This window comes from Sorex fumeus, unplaced genomic scaffold (assembly GCF_029834395.1).
Source record: "Sorex fumeus unplaced genomic scaffold, SorFum_2.1 ptg000058l, whole genome shotgun sequence".
In the NCBI taxonomy this organism is placed as follows: domain Eukaryota; kingdom Metazoa; phylum Chordata; class Mammalia; order Eulipotyphla; family Soricidae; genus Sorex; species Sorex fumeus.
Genome location: NW_026606115.1, coordinates 23,306,467 through 23,331,482, shown reverse-complemented (window position 1 = coordinate 23,331,482; position 25,016 = coordinate 23,306,467). Strand labels below are relative to the sequence as shown.

The 25,016-nt window shown below is 38.7% G+C and overlaps 2 protein-coding genes across 2 annotated transcripts; one reads left to right on the top strand and one right to left on the bottom strand.

Moving 5' to 3' along the window:
• Nucleotides 1-9,304: 9,304 nt before the first annotated feature.
• RAB9B (RAB9B, member RAS oncogene family) lies at nt 9,305-10,477 on the bottom strand. Its single transcript, XM_056125752.1, has one exon. It carries the CDS (start codon nt 10,001-10,003, stop codon nt 9,398-9,400), a length of 606 nt encoding a protein of 201 aa, XP_055981727.1. The 5' UTR covers nt 10,004-10,477; the 3' UTR covers nt 9,305-9,397.
• Nucleotides 10,478-22,400: 11,923 nt separating this feature from the next.
• Nucleotides 22,401-22,778, top strand: LOC130034141 (histone H3.3A-like). The gene has a single exon (XM_056125695.1). It carries the CDS (start codon nt 22,401-22,403, stop codon nt 22,776-22,778), a length of 378 nt encoding a protein of 125 aa, XP_055981670.1.
• Nucleotides 22,779-25,016: the final 2,238 nt, after the last annotated feature.

Genomic DNA, 25,016 nt, shown 5'->3' with positions numbered 1-25,016 from the left:
CAAATATCATAACTTTAAAAAAATTTTATTAGTGAAATACCATGAGGTAAAGTTGTAGACTTACAAATTTTTGTGTTATACAATGATTGACTACCCATCCCTCCACCAGTGCCCATTCTCCATCACTACAAATACTAGTATCCCTCCCACCCCCCTTCCCCCATCCCACCCTGCCACTGTGGCAGGGCATTCCCTTTTGTTCTTTCTCTCCTTTTGGGTGCTGAGGTTTACAAAAGAGGCATTGAGTGGCAATCATGTTCGGTCTATAGTCTACTTTCAGCATGCATCTCCCATACTGGGAGGATCCTCCCAACACCCTTTACTTGGTGCTCCCTTCTCTATCTGAGCTGCCTTTTCCCCTAACATGTGTGGCTGGCCTTCAAGCCATGGAGTGAACCTCCTGGTACTTATCTCGACTATTCTTAGATGTTCGTCTATGTTCAACAGATGAATGCAATCTTTCCATGTCTGTCCCTCTCTTTATGACTCATTTCACTTAGCATGATAGTTTCCATGTAGTACCACTTGTATGTAAGTTTCATGACTTCATTTTAAATGGCTGCATGGTATCCCATTGTGTGTATGTACTGTAGCTTCTTTATCTACTTGTTCATGTTTTTTGACTCAGAAATTTTTAATTTAGGAAACGGAAATGAGAGTTAAGATTATTATCAAGTAGGGATGTTCACTGCTATTTATTTTATAAAAGAATAGAGTTAAACAATTTAAATGTCTAGCAATGTTTAGTCATGTATATTATAAAAGTCTTTCAAAAAATTTTACATTAAGCACTAATCCCTAGAAGAATATATTAGCCAGAGAAAAGTTCAGTATATATTGAGTGAAAATATTATACAGTATGTGCAGAATGATATCAATTTTCTTTATTGTATTAATATATTAAAATGCCACTGAAAGTTACATCTGAGTGAAGAGAACTTATTTTCTTTATCTTGCTTTTCTGTTTTTTTTTAATTATTTGGTTTTAGCGGCATACCCAGCTGTGCTCAAGACTTGCTCTTAAAAAAAAAAAAGACTTGCTCTTGGCTTTTGAATCACTCCTGCTGGGGTTCGGGGGACATATGTGGTGCTGAGGATCAAACCTGTGTCAGCTGCCTGTAAAGCAAGTGCCTTACCCACTGTATTAACTCACTAGTCCTCTTTTATTTCTTAGTTTTACCATGGATGTGTATAAATTTTATATCAGAAGAAAGATGAATTTTTAAAGTGTTTAATGAGATTGCTGTTCTTTGGTTGGGAACAAATAGAAGAAGGCAACTTACAGATTACTAGCATTTGTTCATCCATCAGCAGACTCCATACTGAGAAGCATATTACAGGGCACACTCCTGGTGTTCCTAAGGCAGTTTCTGTTTAGATGCTGTGTCCATGGCAGCCAAGAACAATAAGAGAGAAAAGAGATGGATCCGTGTCTTGTTTCTTCACAAAAACATCAATAAAAGGCATGATGGGTATTTTAATCCCAATCAATACAGTTAATGTTGTATTAAGAGCTAGTTCTTTCATTAGGCAGCATTTCTCAATTCCATTTTGTCAATTAAGTACAAGAAGCACAACCTGGCATGTCTGTTTAAAATTCAGGAGCTCTATAATTAGACTCATTTACCTATAATTAACAGCTCATGAAAGGTATTGGTCAATTCCTAAAAACACAGATATCTCAACTCACAAAACCCACTTTTTAAAAGTCGCTTAAATACAACTGAGGAAAAATTTCTTTGTTGCCTTGGAGAAGACTTTATGAAGCAATTTATGAAGATATACAGAATACTGCAGCAGTTCCTGTTTGACTACAGGTGACACTCTTATCCACATTTTGAACTATAAAGATTCAGTTTCTCACTGGGAAAACACTAAGTATCCCTAATGCGCCTCAAAAATCTTACACAAAGATCATTGCCTCAACTAGCAAGAATCTTGTTCACTAGTTTTTGAAATTTTATCAGTAAGAGGACATTTAGTAAACTATTAATCTGTTTGGTTTTGGCCATAGTCAGAGGTGCTCAGGGCATACTCCTGGATCTGCACTCTGGGATCACTGCTGGCAGGCTGTGTGGTGGGCATGTGGGGAGTTGGGAATTAAATTCAGGTTGGCCTCATGCAAGGCAAGTGCCCTACCCTACTTTACTATCTCTGCAGTCCCAAACCTTTATTATTAAGATATACTTAGCATATATATTTATTCTTTCCTTCCCAAAGATAAGGAATTCTTTCCTTCCCAAACTCACCAATAAAGCCATAAAGAAGTAGAATTATGCCTTTATTGGTGAGTTGATAGATTTGTTAATTATTTTTATTGTCATGATAATTTTACATTAGATAGGGATATCAAATGATCAAGTTGAACACCTTAAATCCATACTTTATATTTGTTACACCTTAATAAAGTCATAGGGAAAAAAGACAAGTATGAATAAAAATTGTGCACAAACATTTTAATAAATGATGTATCACAAAATCAAGTGCAAGGAAAGCTCTATTTTGTAATGAATCCTATATGTCAATAGCAAGTATAGAAAAAAGTGAAATGACTATCTGCATGATTGAGGCAAAAATAAATTTGCAGTTAAAACTACTTCAGTTAATTCGAGTTGAAATGCCCACCTATCAATCATTCTAAAATTACTCAAATCAATGCTTCAACTTCCAAGTGTGTTTTAAAAATTCAATTATAGAATTGAAGGGAAGCTATGTATTCCACATCCTTTACTTCCTGTGAGAATCATAGCCAAATAATTTCAACAAAATTAGAATCAATACAGGCTAATATCTACGTAGTTAATATCTCAGAGATATTAGTTATCTTAGTTTTATTTCCAAATCATCATAGTAAGGTAAATGTTGCAATAAAGCAAGCAATATAATTTTTTATTGGACCAGTGCATACAAAATATGATTATAGGATACTGTAGTTTATTAATTGTTCAACATCATATGTCTCGAAAAGGTAGATTTTTAATATAAAAATATTTATTGCAAAAACAGTGTAAGCCATCATCTGAGCCTTCAGCAAGTTGTAGTTCTTTACTGGCGTAAAAGGGTCTTTAAAAAACAGTAATAGGAGACTGGAGCGATAGCACAGCGGGTAGGGCATTTGCCTTGCATGCGGCCAACCAGGTTTTGATTCCGGGCATCCCATATGGCCCCCTAAGCACTGCCAGGAGTAATTCCTGAGTGCAGAGCCAGGAGTAATCCTTGTGAATTGCCAGGTATGACCCAAAAAGCAAAAAAAAAAAATCGAGCACATACTCTGCATGTAGAAGGTCTGGGTTGGATCCCTGCCACAGCCTGGTTTCCCAGGCACTGCCAAAAGCAACCAGTGAGCATCAAACCGGGAGTAGTTTCTGAGCACCTTTGGGTGTGTCCAATAAAAACAACAAATCAAAACCCACAATGTCTGTGAAGAGCAACTAATTCAAGCAAAATAATCCAAGAAGTACTTTTACTGTTAAGACATCAAGGGCCAACAGAGATACCTCTGGACCCCAAAGTCACCATCCAGTTAAAAAAAATTAAATTAACATCTGATGCATAACCATATTTAAAATTTTAGAATTGGGGCTGGAGCAATAGCACAGCGGGTAGGGCGTTTGCCTTACATGCAGCCGACCCGGGTTCAATTCCCAGAATCACATATGGTCCCCTGAGCACCGCCAGGGATAATTCCTGAGTGCAGAGCCAGGAGGAACCCCTGTGCATCTCCAGGTGTGACCCAAAAAGAAAAAGAAAAAAATTAGAATTACTGGAGCATGCAGCTGCATTTACAGCAGTGCGACATCTCATTCTTATGAGATGGGCTTAATGGCTCCAGTGTGAAATACAACAATCTTCACATACTTTCCTCTGAGGATACTTTTGGATCACTTTTAGTGGATTGTTTATAACAAGTAACATAAAATAAATTATTTAGGTCCTGCTTTGGTGCCAGAGTTTGGGAGTTTGGGTGGAAACATTTGAAATATGGTGGCAGATAGGTGTAATGGTGGTGGGATTGGTGTTGGAATATTAAATGTAACAAATTATTGTTACATTTAATAACAACTTTATAAAAATAAAACTAAAAGACACCAAGGAACCAGAAATGTAGTACAGGGGACAAGGCCTTTGCCTTGCACAGGGATGACCCAGGTTCAATTCCCAGCATTGAACTGAGCACTGCCAGGAGTAATTCCCAAGTGCAGAACCAAGAGTAACCCCTGAGCATCTATAGTTGTGTCCACAAACCAAACAAAACACATAAAGCAAAAGATATTTCTCAATGGGCTATATATAAGATGGAAAAACAGCAAAAATAGGGGCTGGAGCAATAGTATAGTGGGAAGCATGTTTGTCTTACACACAGCTGACCTGGGTTCGATTGCTAGCATCCCATTTGGTCCCCTGTGCACTGCCAGGAGTAATTCCTGAGTGCAGAGCCAGGAGTAGCCCCTGAGCATTGCTGGGTGTGACCCAAAAAAACAAACCAAACAACTAAACAATAAACACAAATTTCTTTTAAAAAATCAAAAATAGAAAGCTGAGTTTAGGCTTTTAAAATATTATTTTTCCATTAATCTGAAATAATAATTGCATCACTATACTTATAGTAGTGTTATTCAATAGCGGAGACTTTTAAAATATTTTACATATTTTTCACAATACTATTACTAATGGTTTCTCCTGCATATAATTCCAACCCATCCCCGGCTTTCCCCCCAAACCCCAAATCTCCTCCCTCACATCTACCCATTAACTTCCTTATGTTGATCAGTTCTCCCATGATGTTGTCTTTGCACCTTTGTTGCTACCTTGCTGTGTATCTTCAAGTCCCACATATGAAAGATCATTCTATATCTAACCCTTTCCACCTGTCTTGACTCATAGCTAAAACTTTGATTTTTTGGCTTTTTGGGTCACACCCAGCAATGTTCAGGGGTTACTCCTGACTCTGCACTCAGGAATTACTCCTGGAGGGGCTTAGGGGACTATATGGGATGCCGTGGATAGAACCCAGGTCAGCCATGTGCAAGGCAAATGCCCTCCCCGCCGTACTGTCACTATGGTCACTCATAGCTAAGACTTTGAATTAGCCTAAACACCCATTGATAGATGATACTGAGTCATTAAAATATGAAATCTTGTTCTTTTTGACAACGTGGGTGGAACTTGAGGTAAGTAGGCTAAAACACGGACCTGAGAGACATTCCATAGGTGTTTTCAATCATATGTGGTTTATTAATAACTAGAGTAAATAAACTAGCAAAAATAACAATAAAAATTAAATGAGATTTGGTGAAAACTATTGTGGTTATTGAAGGGAAAAAGAGGAAGGTTAGGAGGAATGGGTAGAAAAGTAAATTTTGGTGAAATGGCACTGGAACTTTGGTGGTGATGGTTTCAGTAGTATTATATGTAGATACTTATAAAACTACTCGTGAATTTCTAATGTTTTTGTAACCAACGGCCCTCCAGTTGATCGTCGATTTGCTCGAGCGGGCCCAGTAACGTCTCCATTGGAGACTTTGTTGTTACTGTGTCTGGCATATCGAATACTCAGTAGCTTGCCAGGCTCTCCGAGAGGGGCGGAGGAATCGAACTTGGGTCGGCCATGTTGGCCACGTGCAAGGCAGACGCCCTACCCGCTGTGCTATCGCTCCAGCCCATTGTTGTAACCAATAACAAATAAAATATAAGTTTAGAATGATTTTATGAATATATGCATTTTAATAAAAATAGTTTAAAAGTATTTGCCTTTCTGTAGCCTAAAAGCTGCATTATAACCAAACCAAAATGATATCAGGTGCTTTAACTATAGTATAGTCTGATAACTTAAATGATCACCTTCAAAGTAGGAAATAGTCATGTTGAAAAATGTCTATTTTTCCCCTGTGCATGAGAAACCATCATTAATGATATCATAAACCACAGAATCTCAATCAATAGAACATTTTTAAAGTCACCACTATGGATATTCAAGCCATTCATTGCTAATGCAAATATCTTTAAATTCCAATATGTGACAAACAAGACAAAAACATTTAACAGAAATATCCGATATATATATATATACATATATATATTTGCTTTTTGGGTCACACCCGGTGATGCACAGGGGTTACTCCTGGCAGTGCTCAGGGGACCATATGGGATGCTGGAAATCGAACCTGGGTTGGCCGCATGCAAGGCAAACGCCCTACCTGCAGTGGTGTTGCTCCAGCCCCTGTTTTTCTATATTTTTATGTTTTTCTAAGATCTGGAAAACAACAAAATAAAGTGAATAACATAAATTAACATATTTTGTGATGATTTAACATTTATATTAAATTATAATAAAAATCAAGTGGAGACTCAAAATCCAAGTTCTAGTCTTTAATACTTGGGGGTCACTAAAAGCTGGTGATAAAGAACCTCCCACCTTAATCTTTGGATTCTGCTTCCCAATTAGTAAAACAGTATCCATTTGATTACTAGGTATAGGCTGCTTGAATATCACGTGAACAAAATAACTCAGAGGCAACATGTAGGGTTACCTGAAAGAGAGACTTGACTGATAAGTACAGCCCATCAGGTGTACAACTACTTTTGCCTAAAAGAGAAGCACAATCATTGTGTACTGATTATCCAAAATGCAATTTTATTCACTTTGACACAGATGATTTTTACAGTTCAAATAAAATATCTGATGCACAATTTTGAGTTTTTAGCAGCACCCGCAACAAGAAGATTGTGGAATGCCTCAGGGTAAAATAGAGATGGCTGAGGCAGGCACAAAGTAACCTGAAATTAATCCACTGAAGACAAACAAAATCTGAGGTCCGCTGAATATCCAATACACGAAAACAAACTAAATAAATACTTTAATGGACCACTGGAAAAACAGCATAGTTCCAATTAAAAATATCTTCTTTAAAACATCAAGTGTTCATTTAAAAAACACCTACTGAAAATATTGCACTGTACATTTTCAATTTCACAGTCAATTTCTAAACCTATATACATAGTTCCTGGTACTCACAGATTTCAACTTTTGGTGTTTTTTAATCTTACTCAAACTATGTCAGCACCCCACTGAATGTGATTCACCAAAAAGTCATTGTTTGGTCACTTAATATTAAGTGCTTTCATTAAGATAACTGTGTTGTGATTTGGCAGAAAAAAATTGGTATGGCACATAAGGGGCTTCAGTTCACCTATTAATAAAATTAACACTTGTCTTGGATGGACAGGAGGTTTATGAATGGGCTACTCACATAATTTTTTTTACTCAAATGACCACATGCCATTCTATAGACAAATACTTTTGTGAGTGGATGAAAGTTTTTTGAAGGCCTGAGATCTACAAATAGAAACTAGTATAAGCAGAGTGCAAGTAGAAAGAGAAGGCCCCAGGTCTCATGCACTTATAAACAATTAGCATTTAACAGTTTTGACATATAGATTTTCACCCTAACATAACTGTAGCAAAATGATCATAAAACTTGGAAACCAAGTGCAGCTGGCTATAGGCATTGGCAGCATAGGGACCGAAACTTAAGAACTGTGGGGTCCCTGGGCTGGCTTTGATTTCTGACATCAAAGTTAGTTGGTCAATGGGGTCAAGGCTATATTTAGATTGGGAATATTGAGCATGACTGGTTGAAAAACTGCACTCCACTTGTTTGCCCCAAAAGTCCCAGAGCTCTTAAAGCACATAAAGTCCCATTTATAAGGCTGATTCCATTAAGTGGCTACAATGGAGATTTCTAGGCTGTATTCCTGTGAAAGTTCCTGTCCCCTTCCTATCTGAGATTTCTTTAGGGCTGTCATTTTTAACTGTCCCTCACCACCTTAGGTCACAATTTTATCATAGATGTTTTAAAAGTACAGAGTAAAAGCTATGCAAGACAAACAGATAAACCAATAGGAACAAGACTCTATATCCATAATATAGTATATAGCTGGCAGTCAAAATCTGGCTAATTGCATTTGTATTTTAATATGGTATCATCAGGATTCTGGTATCAGGGCAAATAATAATTACTCAGAGTTTAATATTTTTACCATATCTATTGTGAAAGCAAAGGGAGTGCTCTGTAATTGCCGTTAAATGTTGATCTCAGAACAGTTTGAGAATTTTTAAAGTTCCTTTCTATAGTCTTAGGCTGTTGTCTTGAGATATATCTAACTGTAAATGACACTGAGATGTAGTTTGTAGTTCATAGCTTTGTAGGATTTATACTGAAAATCTATCCAGTACAGAAATTCTTTCTATGGTATTTTAACAGGTGTCATCCAGCAACTTCCTGAATATATTAACTGGAAGGCAGTTCACTATTAAGGCAGTCCATTCAACTGCTGGACAACTTATCTAGCCTAAGAACGAATTTCTTATAATTATAATGTCTGCTCTCTTGTCACTTTCAGTATAGTATTTGACTATATGAACATAAACTGCAAAATATAAGAAATCTGTTCCTTCTACATTATTTGAACTAAAGAACCTTGTAAGTAAAGCCCCAAATTCCCCAATCTATCATGAAAGCTTCTCTAGGAGCACAGCCTGGTGGACCAAAGGGTCATCAAAACTATGAGCAAAGAGCACTGTATCCAAAGCCATATATTAAGCAGCATTGCTAAATTGATAAGAGGTTGTCAGAGAAGCAATATCCCTATGCAGCAGAAGTAGACTTATGAAGTAAAAGCAGCAAAACCAACCATTTAATGTGCAAAGTGGTTGGCATATTTAAGCATAATCAATTAGTACCTTGTTACATCAAACACAAGGAGTAAATTCAACTTCCAGTGTCATCACTGTGTGTTTTGAATAAGACAGTGTTCAATGTGGTATGTTTCTGAAAAGCTCGGAAGGGAGCAAACCATAAATAGGAAATTAAACAAGGTACTGTACATTATTATACTTTTGCATTCCGAATAATTACTATGTCTTTGTTTAAGAAACCTTTGTTTAAATTATTATGTACTGTAATACACCTTAGAGTCTTTATTCCTTTGGCAGAAATGTCAGAATCTGCTTGGCAAGAGTTGATGGTGACATTTGTTAGTTGATAAATAAAACACTTTAAGGGATAGCTGTCACTCTTTAACTCCTTCATGCGGCTGGGTTCTAAGTTTAAACTGTTATTTGAAAAATATTTAAATCACTCAGGACTACAGCTTTCTGAAACATCCTGACACACACAAGGAGGAAATAGCAGAAGTCACACAAAATATACTCGATAAAGCTTTTTTAAAAAATCGCTCTACAACTTCAACTTGAAAGGATTTGATTCACAACTTCAACCTATCTCTTATTCTTTTGTGTGTGTATGCATGTATGCGCTCACACATTCTTACAGAGACATGGTTATTCTTACACTACTGACCAATTTGGAAGACAGTTTTCAAAGGCTTTCTATTTTTAACAGCATGAAGATCCTGCTTTGGAGCCACTATTCAAATCAATAGTGTGACCTAACATGCAATGCTCCAGTTGTTCCTCTACAGCCAGCACCTGCCTGACAGCTTCTTCAAAGGCCACAGTCACATTAGTATCATCTTTGGCACTTGTTTCTAGATAAGGGTAGTCCCCATTCTCCGTGCACCAGGCTTGTGCCTCCTCAGTAGTTACTTGCCTATCCTCTTTGTCTACCTTGTTACCAAGAACTACAAAAGGGAAGTTCTCAGGGTCTTTCACATCTGCGTAGTAGATGAATTCTTTCTGCCAGTTACCAAGGTTCTCAAAGCTCTGTCGGTCATCCACACTGAAGGTCAAGAGGCAGCAGTCTGCTCCCCTGTAGAAAGGTGTCCGAAGGCTCTTGAAACGTTCCTGCCCTGCCGTGTCCCATATCTGGAGTGTTACAAAACGCCCATCTACCTCCAGATCTCGATTTAAGAACTCTACCCCTATGGTGTGAAAAGCCTGGGAGTCAAATTTATTGGTTACATAGCGATTCATAAGTGAGCTTTTCCCAACTCCACCATCACCTAAGAGAATGACCTTTAAGAGCAGGGATTTCCCACTCATTGTTGTAGCACCAGGAGAGGAGTTGTTTATAATCAAGAGGACCTGCAAATAAAAGAAAAGTCAGAGAGAAAACAGTTAAATCTGAAACTTAAATGAACCTCAGAGTAAATGTTATAATTAAAAGGTCTTCTAATATAACTTTCTCTGATTCATGGTCATTAAGTGATATACTATCGTAGAAGGAATATAACACTTTTTGTCTAATAGAAAAAACAGGTTTGATTTTTCTGAGGTCTCTTGACTATCTGGAAAATGGCTGTATGTCATAGATAAAGAGAATAGCATATAGTGCTGTAATTAGGTTCGGTTCTGATCCTATTTTAGTAGAGTCTGGAAAAGGAATGTCATTCATACTAGCTTCTGATTTGGATAGTTCCAAACAAGAGGCAAATGGTATAAAATTGATTGCAGTTTGTTCATGATGGACTTATGAATTATGGAGAGAAAGCTGGATAAGCTGTATTTTTTATTCTGTCAGTAGAGTTTTGGCCTAGGATTGGACTGAACCTTAGAACTTGGGAGAGAGAAAAAGGTAAAGTTTCATCATGCATTTGCCCCATTTACTTGCCTGGATACAGATATTATCACAAGTAAAGAATCTTCCACAGGGCCTGGAGCAATAGCACAGTGGGTAGGGCATTTGCCTTGCACTTGGCAGACCCGGGTTCAATTCCCAGCATCCCATATGGTCCCCTGAGCACTGCCAGTAGTAGTTCCTGAGTGCATTAGCCAGAAGTAATCCCAGTTCATCACCGGGTGTGACCCCCCCAATAAAAAAGGAAAAAGAAATAGTCTTCCACAGTCTTTTCTTTATGAAACAATGACACTTAAGCTGATGATGAACCATTATAATAAGCATCATTCAGATAGAAAATATTAAATAGATTACTAAATTTTCATTCAGGTTCTAACTTCTCAGTATCACCAGCAAAAACATACTGTTAACTCTAAAGTGCTAATAATTATACAGTATTCTTTTGGCATTTTCATAACATATCTATATATGGGGTATCTAGAGTGCAACATAAAATAAGAAATCAAATATTTGCTACACAACGATATTGTGTCAGGGAAACACAAATCAAAGCAATAATGAGGCATTAATTTGCAGCAGTAGGAATGTCATATATCAAAAAAATAACTGGAAGCCACAAATATTGTTGGACTTGTCATGTCAATAAAATCCTTATTCACTGAGTTGGAATGTCATCTGGTCCATATGGCAAACAATCTGAAAATTTTTCAAAAAGTAAGAATAGAGGTCCCATTTGACCCAGCTATCCCACCTAAGAATACAAAATGTAAAAACATTAATTTGAAAAGATATACGCACACCTGTGTTTACTGCAGTTCTCAGTACAATATATAGGATATGGAAATAACTAAAGTACCCAACAACAGATGAATGGATAAGGACTTTGTGAGACAATGTGCAGCCATCAGGCCAAAATGAAGTCATGCAGTTTGTGGCCACTTGGATGAAATTGTAAGTTATCATACTGAGCAAAATAAGCCAGAGTCAGAGGAACAAAAACAGATGATCTCACTCATCTGTGGCATATAGAAACAAATCAATGGTACGGACAATATCAATCAATAATAAATCTTGTATACTAAAATGTATATATAGACCTGTGAACAACAGATTTGGGATAAGTGAAGGGGAAAATAGTTTGCTGGGAACATAAGTGTAGTGTCTCCAACACACAGAAAGTGCCCTAGTAGTAGTATCAAAAAATAATGGGGGAATGCCTGGGAGCTAGGGGAGAATGTTGAACGGAACGTGACTTAGGGATGGAAGGGAGGTTCTGGGGAATTTTGATGATGGGAGAATACATTAACTTTGTACATTGATGCCAGAAACTTGACCACTATTATAACACTATCACACATAAACTATAATAATTTTTTTTAAGTTTCAAGTTCCGATTTTTGTCCACCCTACCACCTCTGCCCCTGCTTTCAAATTGCTCTTTAGAAGTAGCACAAGTAATTAACATGTATTTAAATTGAGATGAAACACATTTACTTTTCTACATTGGTCTGTAAAATTATTTTATAGAGCAGAATTTTTGTTTTGCTTTGGGATAGTACCCAATAGTGCTCAGGGATCACTTTTGATGGTGCTCGAGGGACCATATCTGATGTGGGGATAGAACCTAAATTGGCTGCATATAACCATGCAACACAAATGTCTTAACCCCTATACTATTTTTCTGCCCCTCCGCAGAGCATTCAAGAAAAGTAAGAAAAATGAAAAGTTAAAAAAAATGTAAATGATGGAGAATGGGCACTGGTGGAGGGATGGGTACTGGATCATTGTATAACTGAAACCCAAGCACAAAACTTTGTAAGTCTACAACTGTATCTCATGGTGTTTCACTAATAAATAGTAAAAAAATGTTTGGGCACCTTACCTATAGAACTGAAGTCCTATGCCAAATAAACTAAGTTCCAAGAATTCACATCATTAAATGACTTAATAACTCAACTTTCCCAGATGTGGATAAGGTTCAAATGATGGTTTAAGGATTGAGTGAATATGGAAATCAAATATTCAGCTCCAGAAACATTGAAGAAATGTTTGTAGCTATCTGAGATAATGATGCATCTGCTTATGTATTTCCTATTTGGTTCTGTGCACACATGATTTCTGATATATATATATATATATATATATATATATATATATATGCTTCTTGCATGAACAAAAAGAGGAAAAGCAACGTGTTTCCATAACAATTTCACTGAGCTGACTGCAAATAAAAGATAAATGTCACCATCATTATGGCATACATTAAATTTATGAACATAGGAAGTCTATGTTTTCTGTTTCAATATCTTTTAAGATGAAATTTGAGCTGATAGTGCTACTTCACTCAGAATTTGGGGGAGGATGATTAACTTTGCAAGTTTTCAAAGATTTATGTGTTTACTGAAATTAGGTTTGAGAGTTTTGCCCTTTTTGCTTTTCTACTTCTTTTCATTCATTGGTGGGTGCCCTCTGGCTTAGTATTGATCCTTCTCAGAAAGGTACTGAAAGTGATAGTCTAATGGATTCTTCTTTATCCTGTCTTCGATATAGAAGAATGACATTCTGTGCATCTGTATTCACAACAGAATCTCAGCACTTGCAGGGACTTAGGGATCTTCCAGTCCAATTATGCTATGGATCAATGAGGAAACATTTTAGTCTCTATTCTGTGTTATTTCCTTTTGAGATGACCTTTAACTTTCCTTTGCTGTTTTTAATTCCCATTTGTTTGCTACAGGTATAAATGAATAAAGTTTAAGTTTATATACATATTAACTCATTCATATTTTTGTAGCAATATCAGTTTCTACTCTTCTGCCCTTAGACCTAATTTGGCCCACATCTGTGCATATAATCTATTGCTTATGGCTTTTCTTTCTCCATCTAACCTACTGAAGGACTTCATTGCTTGAGCACACTCTGGAGTAGACATGCTGGAATTGCATGCAGGCTTAAGACTGGCTCTATCCTTCAAAGATTTTACAAATGACATAAAGTTAAAGATATAATGATATAAATTGAAATTATACCATTATACTGTCTTGTTTTGTTGGCAAACCTTTTTTGCAGAACAATATGAACAATATTTCAATTTCTGGGTAGTAAGGTCCTTGTAACTATATATGTTTTTGAACCCCCTTCAGCATGCAGCACCAGAGTCTTCCATTTGAATGATCAATACATATTTGATTATTAATGAACTGGTGGGGTAGGTTCACAGATTAATGCTTATTAAGTGATGGCCAATAGAGCCAAAGTTCTTGAAGATACACAAGCACTATTATTTATAAGGAGACTAAAGAAGCAGAAGTTATGGATTTATATGGATCACTTTCTAGATAAGATATAGCAGAATTTATACATTTTGAAAGTCAAAAAATGCTTAAATTTTGCTTCCTTTACCCTCACATGAATTATATATATGTATATATATAAATTTCTCCATTCCCACAAAACACAAGAGTAAAACAATTATCTCCACTTTATGATTGTATTGGATATTGATATCCCCATCACCCCAGCACCACTATCATCATCATCATCATCATCATCATCATCATCATCATCATCATCATTTGGAAAGTAGTGTGACATCTATTACCACCACATACTTTAAATAGTGCAGTAATAAATAAAATCAAACATTTTCTCCCTAGAACATGCCAGATTTATGTCAAACCTATAAAAAGTAGCACTGAATACTCCAAATAATTGTTTGAAAACCCTAAAAACACTTCATGGGAAAATCAAATCTCTTATGTCTCCCGTATGGATGCCCAATAGGTTAGGATTTGGATTAAATGCTTTTGTTCTGACTTTGGATCTGTTCAGAGAAAGGTCTGACTTAATGTGCTCAAATATTCTAAAGGTACAATCACCCTTTCCTACTCAACCCTCTAAAGTAGATTAACAAATATTTTTTTAAGGATACTTCATTCACTTCCCCTACCTCCATAATGATCTACGTCTTGTGAAGCAAGGCTAATTAACAATTCATATAGCCAATACTCCCTTTCTTTGTTCTTCAACATACTTAAAATCCTGACTCTGTTATGTCCACACCCACACAGACTTACTACAATTATTGTATTTAATTCAAGATGCTTCAGGATGGGATTGGAATTGAGAGAGAAGGCAGTGCAACAAAAAAAGAAAATAGGATCATTGAAAATAGTACCTTTAAAAAAAAGGCCTGCTTTATTTCTTTTTTGCTTTTTGGGTCACACCTGGCGATGCACAAGGGTCATTCCTGGCTCTGCACTCAGGAATTACCCCTGGCAGTATTCAGGGGACCATATGGGATGCTGGGAATCAAACCCGGGTCGGCCACGTGCAAGGCAAATGCCCTACCCGCTGTGCTATTGCTCCAGCCCCGAAAATAGTATCTTTTAAAGTAATAATAAATAATAGGTGAAAAAAAGCAAATTGGCAAGCTTAGTTCCATTAACATGAACGGAAAGATGCTAATATCCATAGTGTTGACTGTTTGGGACCAAGTCTTTTGATAGATGTGTACTGCAGGGCAGAGCATGGGAAATAGCAAGAAGGGAGAGAGAGGCAATGACAATCTGCACAAGAGGAGCCATAGCTGAAGTTATGGGGAAAGCTCATCTTGTGGTTAGAGCTATTCAACTCATTGTTCAATCCTACCAGAATATTTAGAAATACTGCACTGAAGAACCGAGTGGGGCTTTCTTTAAACTTCAGAAAATCAATCTAAGTAAGAAACTGTTGACTCTCCGAGTCCCTCTCATTTAGATGCTGTAGATTGTTTCTGAGACAACCTGATGCATGATGAATGTGTGGGTTCTAGGCAAGGGAAGCCCTTTGACACACTGCATTCATTTTGGAGACCTAACAAGTTGTCTGCTGTACCCATGCTCTGAGTTCCAAAAGTCACCGCTGTCATGCTACTGAAACACTATCACCATACTCATGCCCATATTTAATCCTACTGCAACTCGAAGGATCCAATAGGGAATTTCACCTCCTACCTTTCAGTCACAAAGGCAGTTCTGGTGCTGTGAGCCTGAAGGCACACTAGATAACCAGCAGGAACTGCCACGAGACCGCTTCTTCCCAAGCCGGCTTCCTGGAGACAAATAGGCAGGTAAGGTTTGTGTATCATTAAGCAGGCAACATAGTCTAGAGAAACTAAACTCCCTGAAGAGAACAGGAAAGCTGGCATCTCTAAGACATGGGCACTGTTAGCTGTGAGGACCAAGAAAGTGAGATGACGTGCGTAGTACCGACTACCTTAGACCCAGGTCCTCTCACCTCAGCTCCTGTGCTCAGAAACGGGTGGGCTGTGGCGCATGCGCACTGAGTCACACCCGCTCCCCACGGAGCCTTGCGTCTCTCCACGGAGCTTTGGCAGCTGCTTGGGATTACTCAGCAACGCCCCCTCCACCATCACCTAACCCTCAACTCCGACTCCCCCAAGCGCCCAGGCCTGTCCTCCGAGATACCAATGCCCAGAGGGTCATCGACACCCCCTTTCTCCCTCTTCGCACAGATGCCCCATCTCCCGGCCTCCCGGATCCGCGGGCCGTCAGCCCTTCTTGCCCACGCATCAGCACCTTACCCAGCCCAACGGGAGGGAGACTGGGGAGGACCGCGGGCCCGGGCAGCTCAGCTCTGCAGGGTCAGCTGTCTAGGTGTACAGCACCTCAATCGCCGCGCCTGCTTCCTCCTCCTTTTCCACGGGGCATCAAGTGCAGCCTGGACCTCCGTGGCCTGTCAGCAGATGCTCGCTCCCGCTGCCGCCGCCGCGCAGCGTCTCGCGCCCGCGCCCGCTAGCAGAGGGGGCGGGGCCCGCGCCGCCTCCTCGTGGCCGTTTCTCGGCGTTGGGGACCCGGTGTAACCACCTCCTGCCCTCTGGAGAGCACTCCCTGGTCTGCTCACTCTTCTTTTAAGCTCGCTACGCAACCCTGAGCTCCCCGGTCTTCCTCCCCTCTGCTCACAGATGGATAGACACAGCGACAGCGAACAAAGACTGCCCTATCACTGAGCGCCTCTGTTTCCTCTGTCAACCCCTGTCCCACCCAGTTCCTGGACCTTACCTCCAAATTCTCTACTTCTGCCAAGAGGACGGGATATGTTTCAAGAAATTTTTGTTTCATTTCAGGGTCATTAATAAACACAACACATCCCTAGGTCCCCTCACTAGCTAACTACCGCTCGGGAAATTTTCATGGCAGTCTAAAAGGAATGATTCTCAGGCATAGAAGACACACTGACCTTTACCCTTTACTGGTTACCATTCTAGAGAACTGCAGAGATAGCAGTAGCGCAAGTTTTTGTAAATGTTTCTGGGGTAGAAAGGAATATTAGTTGCCCCTGTGCCCGCTGGTGTATCCATCTAGTTTCTGCCTTTCTCCTGGGAAGCAAGTAGTATGGTGCTGCTGGTTATCACTGAGCTTGTACTCTGTTAGTCGGACAGATTCATCTCTTAAACTTCCACAATGTCTGAGAAACTGTGCCTGTGCGTCATAGCCCTTATTTCACCATGTGAATTTGTGCTGTCTTTCCCTCTCTATCTACCATTAACCCTTCAAGCCCTATATTGTCCCTTCCTCAAGATAACCTGTCTCAGTAATGCTAGAACAGAGGAAGTTCCCCAGTTAGTTCACTTGTGGCCTCCTGTACCTTTTCTTTATAATAATTACCCAGTTATAACAAGATATTTGAATATATGATTATTTGATTAAAAACTGCCCTCATCCATTACATTTTATTGCATTGTGAAGTACAGGACTCTTACAGTTTAGGTTCACTATTATATCCCCAGAGCCTAGACTAATGTTTGTTACATAGGACATGCTCAGAAAATATTTGTTAAATAGGAATACTGTATAACTAATAACTATTGCCATTTAAAAACAAAATGAATGCATCTAATTAAATCTCTTCTGCTCCTTTTTGATTCCCCCCTACACACATTAAAGTCCTCCACCTATAAATAGAGATTACCTAAGAGGATGGGGTAGATAAGAGGAGTTCTTGGGACACTTGTGGAGGGAAGCAGGCACTCTGATATGAGTGTGCTGATGGGATGATATATGCATGAAACTATCATTAAGGGTACTGTAAATCACAATGCCTAAATAAAAATAGGGGGAAATCCCATTCTTCTGCTGCAGAAGAGATGCACACAGTCCTCTAAAGTCGATTTTCCACCTCTTCTCTTCCTTGTTGGTGTGATGACCAAGAGTTACACACATTCCTGTTCATGGTGCTTGCAAATTTAGTTGTGATTATCAACAGGGGTCTCACATTGGGTTGTGGTGCTTTCACATGTGTTCACAATTGCACTCTCTAGTTTTGTGGTGCTCACATACATTATGGTCATAGTGCTTACCTGGCATTTCATTTCTTAGCCTTGATGTTTGGACATATTTCTTAGTGGTGTTCACTGGGGTTTACATTCTTTCAGCTGTGGTTCTAACACACATACCTGTATATATTTATAGATTATATCATATATAGCTATGCACTTTAGCACTGTAGCACTGTCCTCCCATTGTTCATCAATTTGCTCGAGTGGGACCAGTAACTTCTCCATTGTGAGACTTGTAACTGTGTTTGGCATATCGAATGCATCACAGGTAGCTTGCCAGGCTTTGCCATGTGGGAAAGATACTCTGGGTAGCTTGCTGGGCTCTCCAAGAGGGGTGGAGGAATTGAAACCGGGTCGGCCAGGTTGGCCACGTGAAAGGCAAACACCCTACCTGCTGTGCTATTGCTCCAGCCCGTAACTATGCAGATATATGATGTATAATAATATATAATGTATAATAATATATTCATTAAAATTTTTCAACATAGAAATTTTTAAAAGAATGAGGAAAAGTAAATTATTGATATTTCAACATATTTTTCTGCTCCCAAAAGAGCTATTTTCTGAACTGCTCAAAATTAAAGCTCACCATAATAAAATCACTCATCTTTAGGTAAATCTGGACTTGCTTGTCCTTTTCTCTTAAATACTATCTCTGAGAATCCCCAAAATCTGCTTATAGGCTTCAAGGACCTTTAGTTTCTAGCTTAATAACCATTTATATAGTCAGAAGCTCATGGCTGCTGAAATGATTGCATATTTGCAGAATGTTGGAACCCTTAGGTATAAGCAAAATCTTATGTTAACACAAAGACTCCTAACTGCATATCCTGTAGTCAGAATCTCTAGAGACCACTTGAAAAGCAACTGATATTCACATATACTACAAACACCATGACTACCAGTGCCTCACTATCCTTTGCGAGGAAACAGCACAAAATTGATAGCTCAGATTTTCGAAGTAACGGCAGAGGTAGTTTTGTGGACCATTGACTGGATTATTCCAATTTATCTATCACTGATGTCTGTCAAATCAAGCTATATGTTGCATGCATAATGAAAAACACAATTCTATCTCTACAGCATTGTTACACACAAACACACACTTCTCTACCAAAAATAGAATTATAGTATGCTCAGTACATAAAAATCTAAACAAAGATTGCCTTAAGAGAGTTTAGAGGAAAGGGTACCTTTGGAGTGTCATTCCCTTCTCCCACAATCAACATTCAATGTTTAATGTTAAAACTTAATGTATTCTAATGTCCAAAAGTAGAGAGAGTATGGGGAATATCGTCTGTCATGGAGACAGGGGGAGGGTGGGAAAGGGGGGTGTATACCGGAGATATTGGTGGTAGAAAATGTGCACTGGTGGAGGGATGGGTATTTAATCATTGTGTGATTATAACCCAAACATGAAAGTTTGTAACTATCTCACGGTGATTCAATAAAATTAATTAAAATAATAAATAAATATATTCAAAGTCCTTAACCCTGATTAACTTTTAACTATATTGGTTTAGGATTCAAAGAGATGTCATCAAAACCTGATTGAAAAGAAAACCCTGCTCTAGGGTTCACAAGATGCTTATGAACAAAAGGGTTGTAGAAAGGGTATAATAACTCATAAACATGCATACTATCTCCTTTCTTGAAGAGTCCCAAGACTTTTGACAACATTAAAAACTCTTGGAGTCTTTCAGTGAATTAACCACCTCCCCACTTTCCCTTCCATTTGTTGTTCCTATGATACTCAGGATTTGCACGATTTAGTGATGGTGTTCACATTCACAGTGTTGTGTGACTAGAGATCACACAATTTTCTTGTAGCTTAGGGAATCTCAAGGGCATTGCTTCTGGGATTGCACTTGACATGTAGGCTGGTGACAAGAATACAATGTTCAGCCTTATTCATGCAAGACAGGTACTTTGCCCTGAGCCATCTCTGGGCCCAAAAAATTGTCTTTCTAAAAATCAACTTTCCTTGAACCTTTGTGATATCAAATAGCGTTTGTTTGGACACCTATTAGCAAGAGTAGAACACCTCAGAATCCAGTTCGGCAATTGCTATATTAATCTATTGTAAATGGTTGTAAAGCGATAACAGAAGGACATTAGTTTGCCTCAAACATGAATGACAATAGATGTCAACTTGCTTGACAGCTCAGATTGATTTGTAGCAGCTCTCTGGGGAGTTATGATATGAAGGAATCTAAGGCATATACAGTTACTAGTAAAGAGTTAGTGATGACTGTCATGGATGAGGTGATGTGTTTGCCATCCTTGTTCTGGATTATTTATATAGCAACTGTCAATTTCTTATTTTCCAGAAAATACTGAGTTACAGAATTTTGTTCTATTGTTCTCTACATTTGTAGGTTACTTACGAGATCATCTCATGTTTATTCAGAAAATATAGGTAGATATGTGGAAAATGGAACTTAGTAAAAATACATCAATAGCTTGACTATCATTGTTCAGAAGAAACACCTTTCATCTCCGTGATGAAAATAGGTAAAGGAACAAACAGGATAACCCGTTAGTATCTGTATTGCAAATCATAAAGCAGAGAGAGAGAAGGAAAATGCCTGCCATAAAGACAGGCTGGGGGAACAGTGGCAAGAGGAAAACTGGGGATATTGGTGGTGGGGAAAGTACACTGGTGGAAGGATGAGTGTTGGAACATTGTATGATTAAAACATGACCATGAAGAGCTTTGTAACTGTGTATCTCATGGTGATTCAATTTAAAAATATTAGTTCTGATGGCTCAATATTGTTTTTACTTGATTTGTGGATAATTTTGTGAAATAGATTACTTTGCATGCTTTTACACAGTCTGAAGGAAAAAATCTTTTAAAATAATGCATTTATTAAAAGCATTCATTGAGTCTTAATTTTTTATTCAAATCTTGTGTTTGGTGGAGGGAAGTTGAACTGGTGGTGGGATTGGAACACTGTATATCTAAAAATCAACTATGAATAACTTTATAAATCACAGTGCTTTAATAAAAACATTTTAAAGACTCTTTCTGGAGCGATAGCACAGCGGGTAGGGCATTCGCCTTACAAGCGGCCAACATGGCCGACCCGAGTTCGATTCCTCCACCCCTCTCGGAGAGCCCGGCAAGCTACCGAGAGTATCCGATATGCCAGACACAGTAACAACAAAGTCTCCAATGGAGACGTTACTGGGCCCGCTCGAGCAAATCGACGATCAACGGGAGGGCCTTTTTACTTTTAAAGACTCTTTCAAAAGTATGTATTTTAAAGTTCTGTTTATTGAAAACCCTTTGATCATTGTATAATTGAAACCCAAGCACAAAAATGTGTAAGTCTGCAACTGTACCTCATGATGTCTCACTATTAAAAAAAATATGGCAAAATGAGAGCTAAAAATAAAGTCCTAGAATCCTTCTAAAAAAAAGCACTGAAAATCTCAGTATCTCATATAATTGTCGTTTGCAGACAATTCTAAATGTAATTTCCTAATGAAAGATATAAAAGTTTTTCAGATTCCATGATCCTGCAAACTTGTTATTCAGAGTTGATGGTGAAATAAAAAGAGTTTAAGACAAACAAGAGCTGGAGACGTTGTCTATAAGTAAATCCTTCAAGAATTACTGAAGGCCACCTACAAAAGATAATAAATTACCAATTCCATAAACAATGAATCAAAAAAGAAACAATGCAACACAACCATTTATATCAGTAAATCTCTCTGAATGTTAATGAAGTACATTCTGCCATCAAAAGACATGGAGTTGCTGGATGAATCAGGAAACAAAATCCATCAATTTTCTGCTTATAGGAAACACACCTCAATTCACAGGATAAATACAGGCTCAGAGTAAACAACCATACAAGACAATGGTAGATGGGAGAAAAAAAAGCTAGTACAACCATGCTTATATCAGACAAAAGAGCATTCAACTTATAAAAAAAATTAGAAACAAAGATGGACACTACTTATTGGTTAACGGGACAACAGACCAAGAAGTATTAACTCATCAATATCCATGCACACCAAGTGAAAGATCAGCAAAGTTCACAAAGCTGCTGCTCAATTACCTAAAGAAACACATTGCTGGAAACACAACAGCAGCAAGACATTTTAACATTCTGCTTCTGCCACTACATAGATAAACCAGAGAGAATATCAGATAAGATACAAGAGTTTTAGATGATGATTTATAAAACCTGAGATTACTGGATATATATAGTGCCTTCCATCCTTATAATGTCCAATACATATTTTTCTCTACTACACATGAGACATACTTCAGGAGACATCCCATACTAGGGAATAACTTAAACATACATAAATTTATTAATAAAAAGGAAGGGCACACCAAGTTTTCTATCAGACCAAAGTTAGAAATTTAAAAATAGAAATTAGCCAAAAAAGGCGTGTGTTGGGGGATAGCCTCGGTGTCAGCCATCTTTCATTTGTGTTCGCAGCCACCACCGCCTCTTGCTTGCTTAGCTCCAGCCGAAGGATCAGGGGGCTAAGGTTACTCTGCCATGGCTGCCGGCAAGTCTACCCGTGGTAAAGCACCAAGGAAGCAACTAGCTACAAAAGCCGCTCACAAGAGTACGCCCTCTACCGGAGGGGTGAAGAAGCCTCACTGTTACAGGCCTGGTACTGTGGCACTTCGTGAAATTAGGCGTTATCAGTCCACTGAACTTCTGATTCGCAAACTTCCTTTCCAATGTCTGGTGAGAGAAATTGCTCAGGACTTCAAAACAGATCTGCGCTCCCAGAGCACAGCTATTGGTGCTTCGCAGGAGGCAAGTGAGGCCTATCTGGTTGGCCTTTTTGAAGATACCAACCTGTGTGCTATTCATGCCAAATATGTAACAATTATGCCGAAAGACGTCCAGCATACGTGGAGAAAGTGATTAAGAATCCACTATGAGGGAATATGGTGCCGCCAGCCGGTCAATCTGTACCTGTGAGGCGAGTGCATCAGCAGCCTGATGGTGCCTTCAGACTTCCAGATACCTCAAAATTGCTGCTGTGCCTTTGGCCAGACCCCAAAAACTTGGGGCAAAGTTTACCAAGAAAGTAAACAGCCAAAAGTTAGGTATGTGGGAAACACACCCACAAACCACCTCTGGCTAAGCTATATAATTGGAGACAAGGCCTCTCTGGTTCCTGATTGAACTGCTTAATGGCCATGATCCCAGAGACTCAGAAACGAATCTTGGAAACCAGCGGCTTTAGGTAGAAATGCATCCGGTCCCTGCAGTAGGTTACCTGTGCTGGGCCAACCCAGGTGGGAATAGGTTTCATGCCTTGGCCTGTTCCCCCTGGCGGCCCAGTGGCCGCCATTCTTCAGAGGCCACTGGATAGTCAGGTTTGGGCCCCCAGTGACGAGACACACAGGGCCTCACGGGATGGGGGTGGAGCCGGGCTTGTCCTCCCCACCCCAACGAGACCTCAAGTCATCGCCCACGAATGGCCTCTCTGGCTCCTGATCAAGCTGCTTAACGGCCTTGATCCCAGAGACTCAGAAACAAATCTCGAAACCCAGCGGCTTTGGGCAGAAATGTGTCCGGACCCTGCAGTAGGTTACTGTCGCCGGGCCATCCCAGGGGGGAAAGGGTGCTGTTCCTCCGCCTGTTTCCCCCTGGCAGCTCGGTGGCCGCATTCCTCCAGAGGCCACTGGACAGTCAAGCTTGGGCCTGCAGTGACGAAACTTGTTGGGCTTCACAGGATGGGGTGGAACCAGGCCTATCCTCCCCACCCCAACGAGACCACAAGTCATCACCCACGAACGTCCTCTCTGGCTCCTGATCAAGCAGCTCAACAGTCATGATCCCAGAGACTCAGGAGCAAATCTCAAAACCCAGTGGCTTTTGGCAGTAATCCCTCCAGATTTAAGTGTTAAAATTTCGGAATTTCAAAATCACATGACCCTACTGCAGCCATGCGACATCATATGTTATTCATAACCAACAATAGAACACAAATTGTCTATTGTTGCCTTTTCAGCAGATCTGAGTGTTGGGGTCAAATCTCAAATAATAATGGTGGGTCTGGTGTCAAAATATTGAATGTGATCAAAGTAGAGAGAGAGCAATGTGGAAATCATCTGCCCCACAGGTGGGGGGGAGGGTGTGGGATGGGGGTATACTAGGGTTTTTGGTGGTGGAGAATGGGTACTGGTGAAGGTACGGGTGTTTCATTGTATGACCGAGACTTAGACCCAAAACCTTTGTAACTGCTCTCACGGTGATTCAATAAATAAAATTATAAAAAATGAAAAAAAAGGTAAGGTGGAGTTCATGCACAATTCAATCAGCTAATCAGTGGCTGAATAAAGAGCAGTACTCCTACAAAAAAAAAGAAAGAAAAATCCACTATGATTGGAAACATTTCATCCAAAAAAGATTTTTTTCCTCTTCCTGTTATTGGTAGTTCTGAACGTTAGATTATTTTTTACCCCCACCATGAGGTCAATGGTATCTAAATATATAATTGCAAGTGGAAAAACAGGGGGCAAATCAGGTATTGACATTTTTCCATTTTCATTTGTGTGTGATTTTTTAATATAAATGCGGGAACATAAAGCAATAATGAAAGTCAAAATGTTTCAGTGAACAAATTTCAACAGTTCAACCTTATAACAATTATAAATAAAACTGTTAAAATTTTCTGGACAATGCCAACATTTGGATTTTTTTAAAACAAGAAAATTTCTTATTGATGGCAACTAAATGGCATTTGTAGCATTTTTATCATACAGTAGATTCCATCCATTCACTATACTTTCCTGAGTTGTCTTACATGCAAGTACATGTTTTTAGTGTTGTCTGTCTTCTGTGCTGTTCCTGTAAGTTTGCTATTGAAATGCATGAAACTATAAAAAAAATTAGCCATAAAAAGAAGATATGGTAGAACTCCAACATCTGGAGGCTGAACAACATGCTGCAAATAGCAAATAGGTAAAAGAATAAATCAAATAAAAATTAAAATATTCCTTTAAAGTAATGAGAATAAAAGAAAAAACTATCAGAGTATATGAGATATAGTAAAAGTTATACTAAGGGGAAAAATCATAGTAATTAAAAGACCACATTAGTAAAGAAGAAAAAATAAAATCAACAACTTAAATATCTAGAGAAGAACCACAA

What these genes read in the sequence shown, in the direction of transcription:
- RAB9B (XM_056125752.1), bottom strand. Translation starts at nt 10,003, where the DNA reads ATGAGTGGGAAATCCCTGCTCTTAAAGGTCATTCTCTTAGGTGATGGT.
- LOC130034141 (XM_056125695.1), top strand. Translation starts at nt 22,401, where the DNA reads ATGGCTGCCGGCAAGTCTACCCGTGGTAAAGCACCAAGGAAGCAACTA.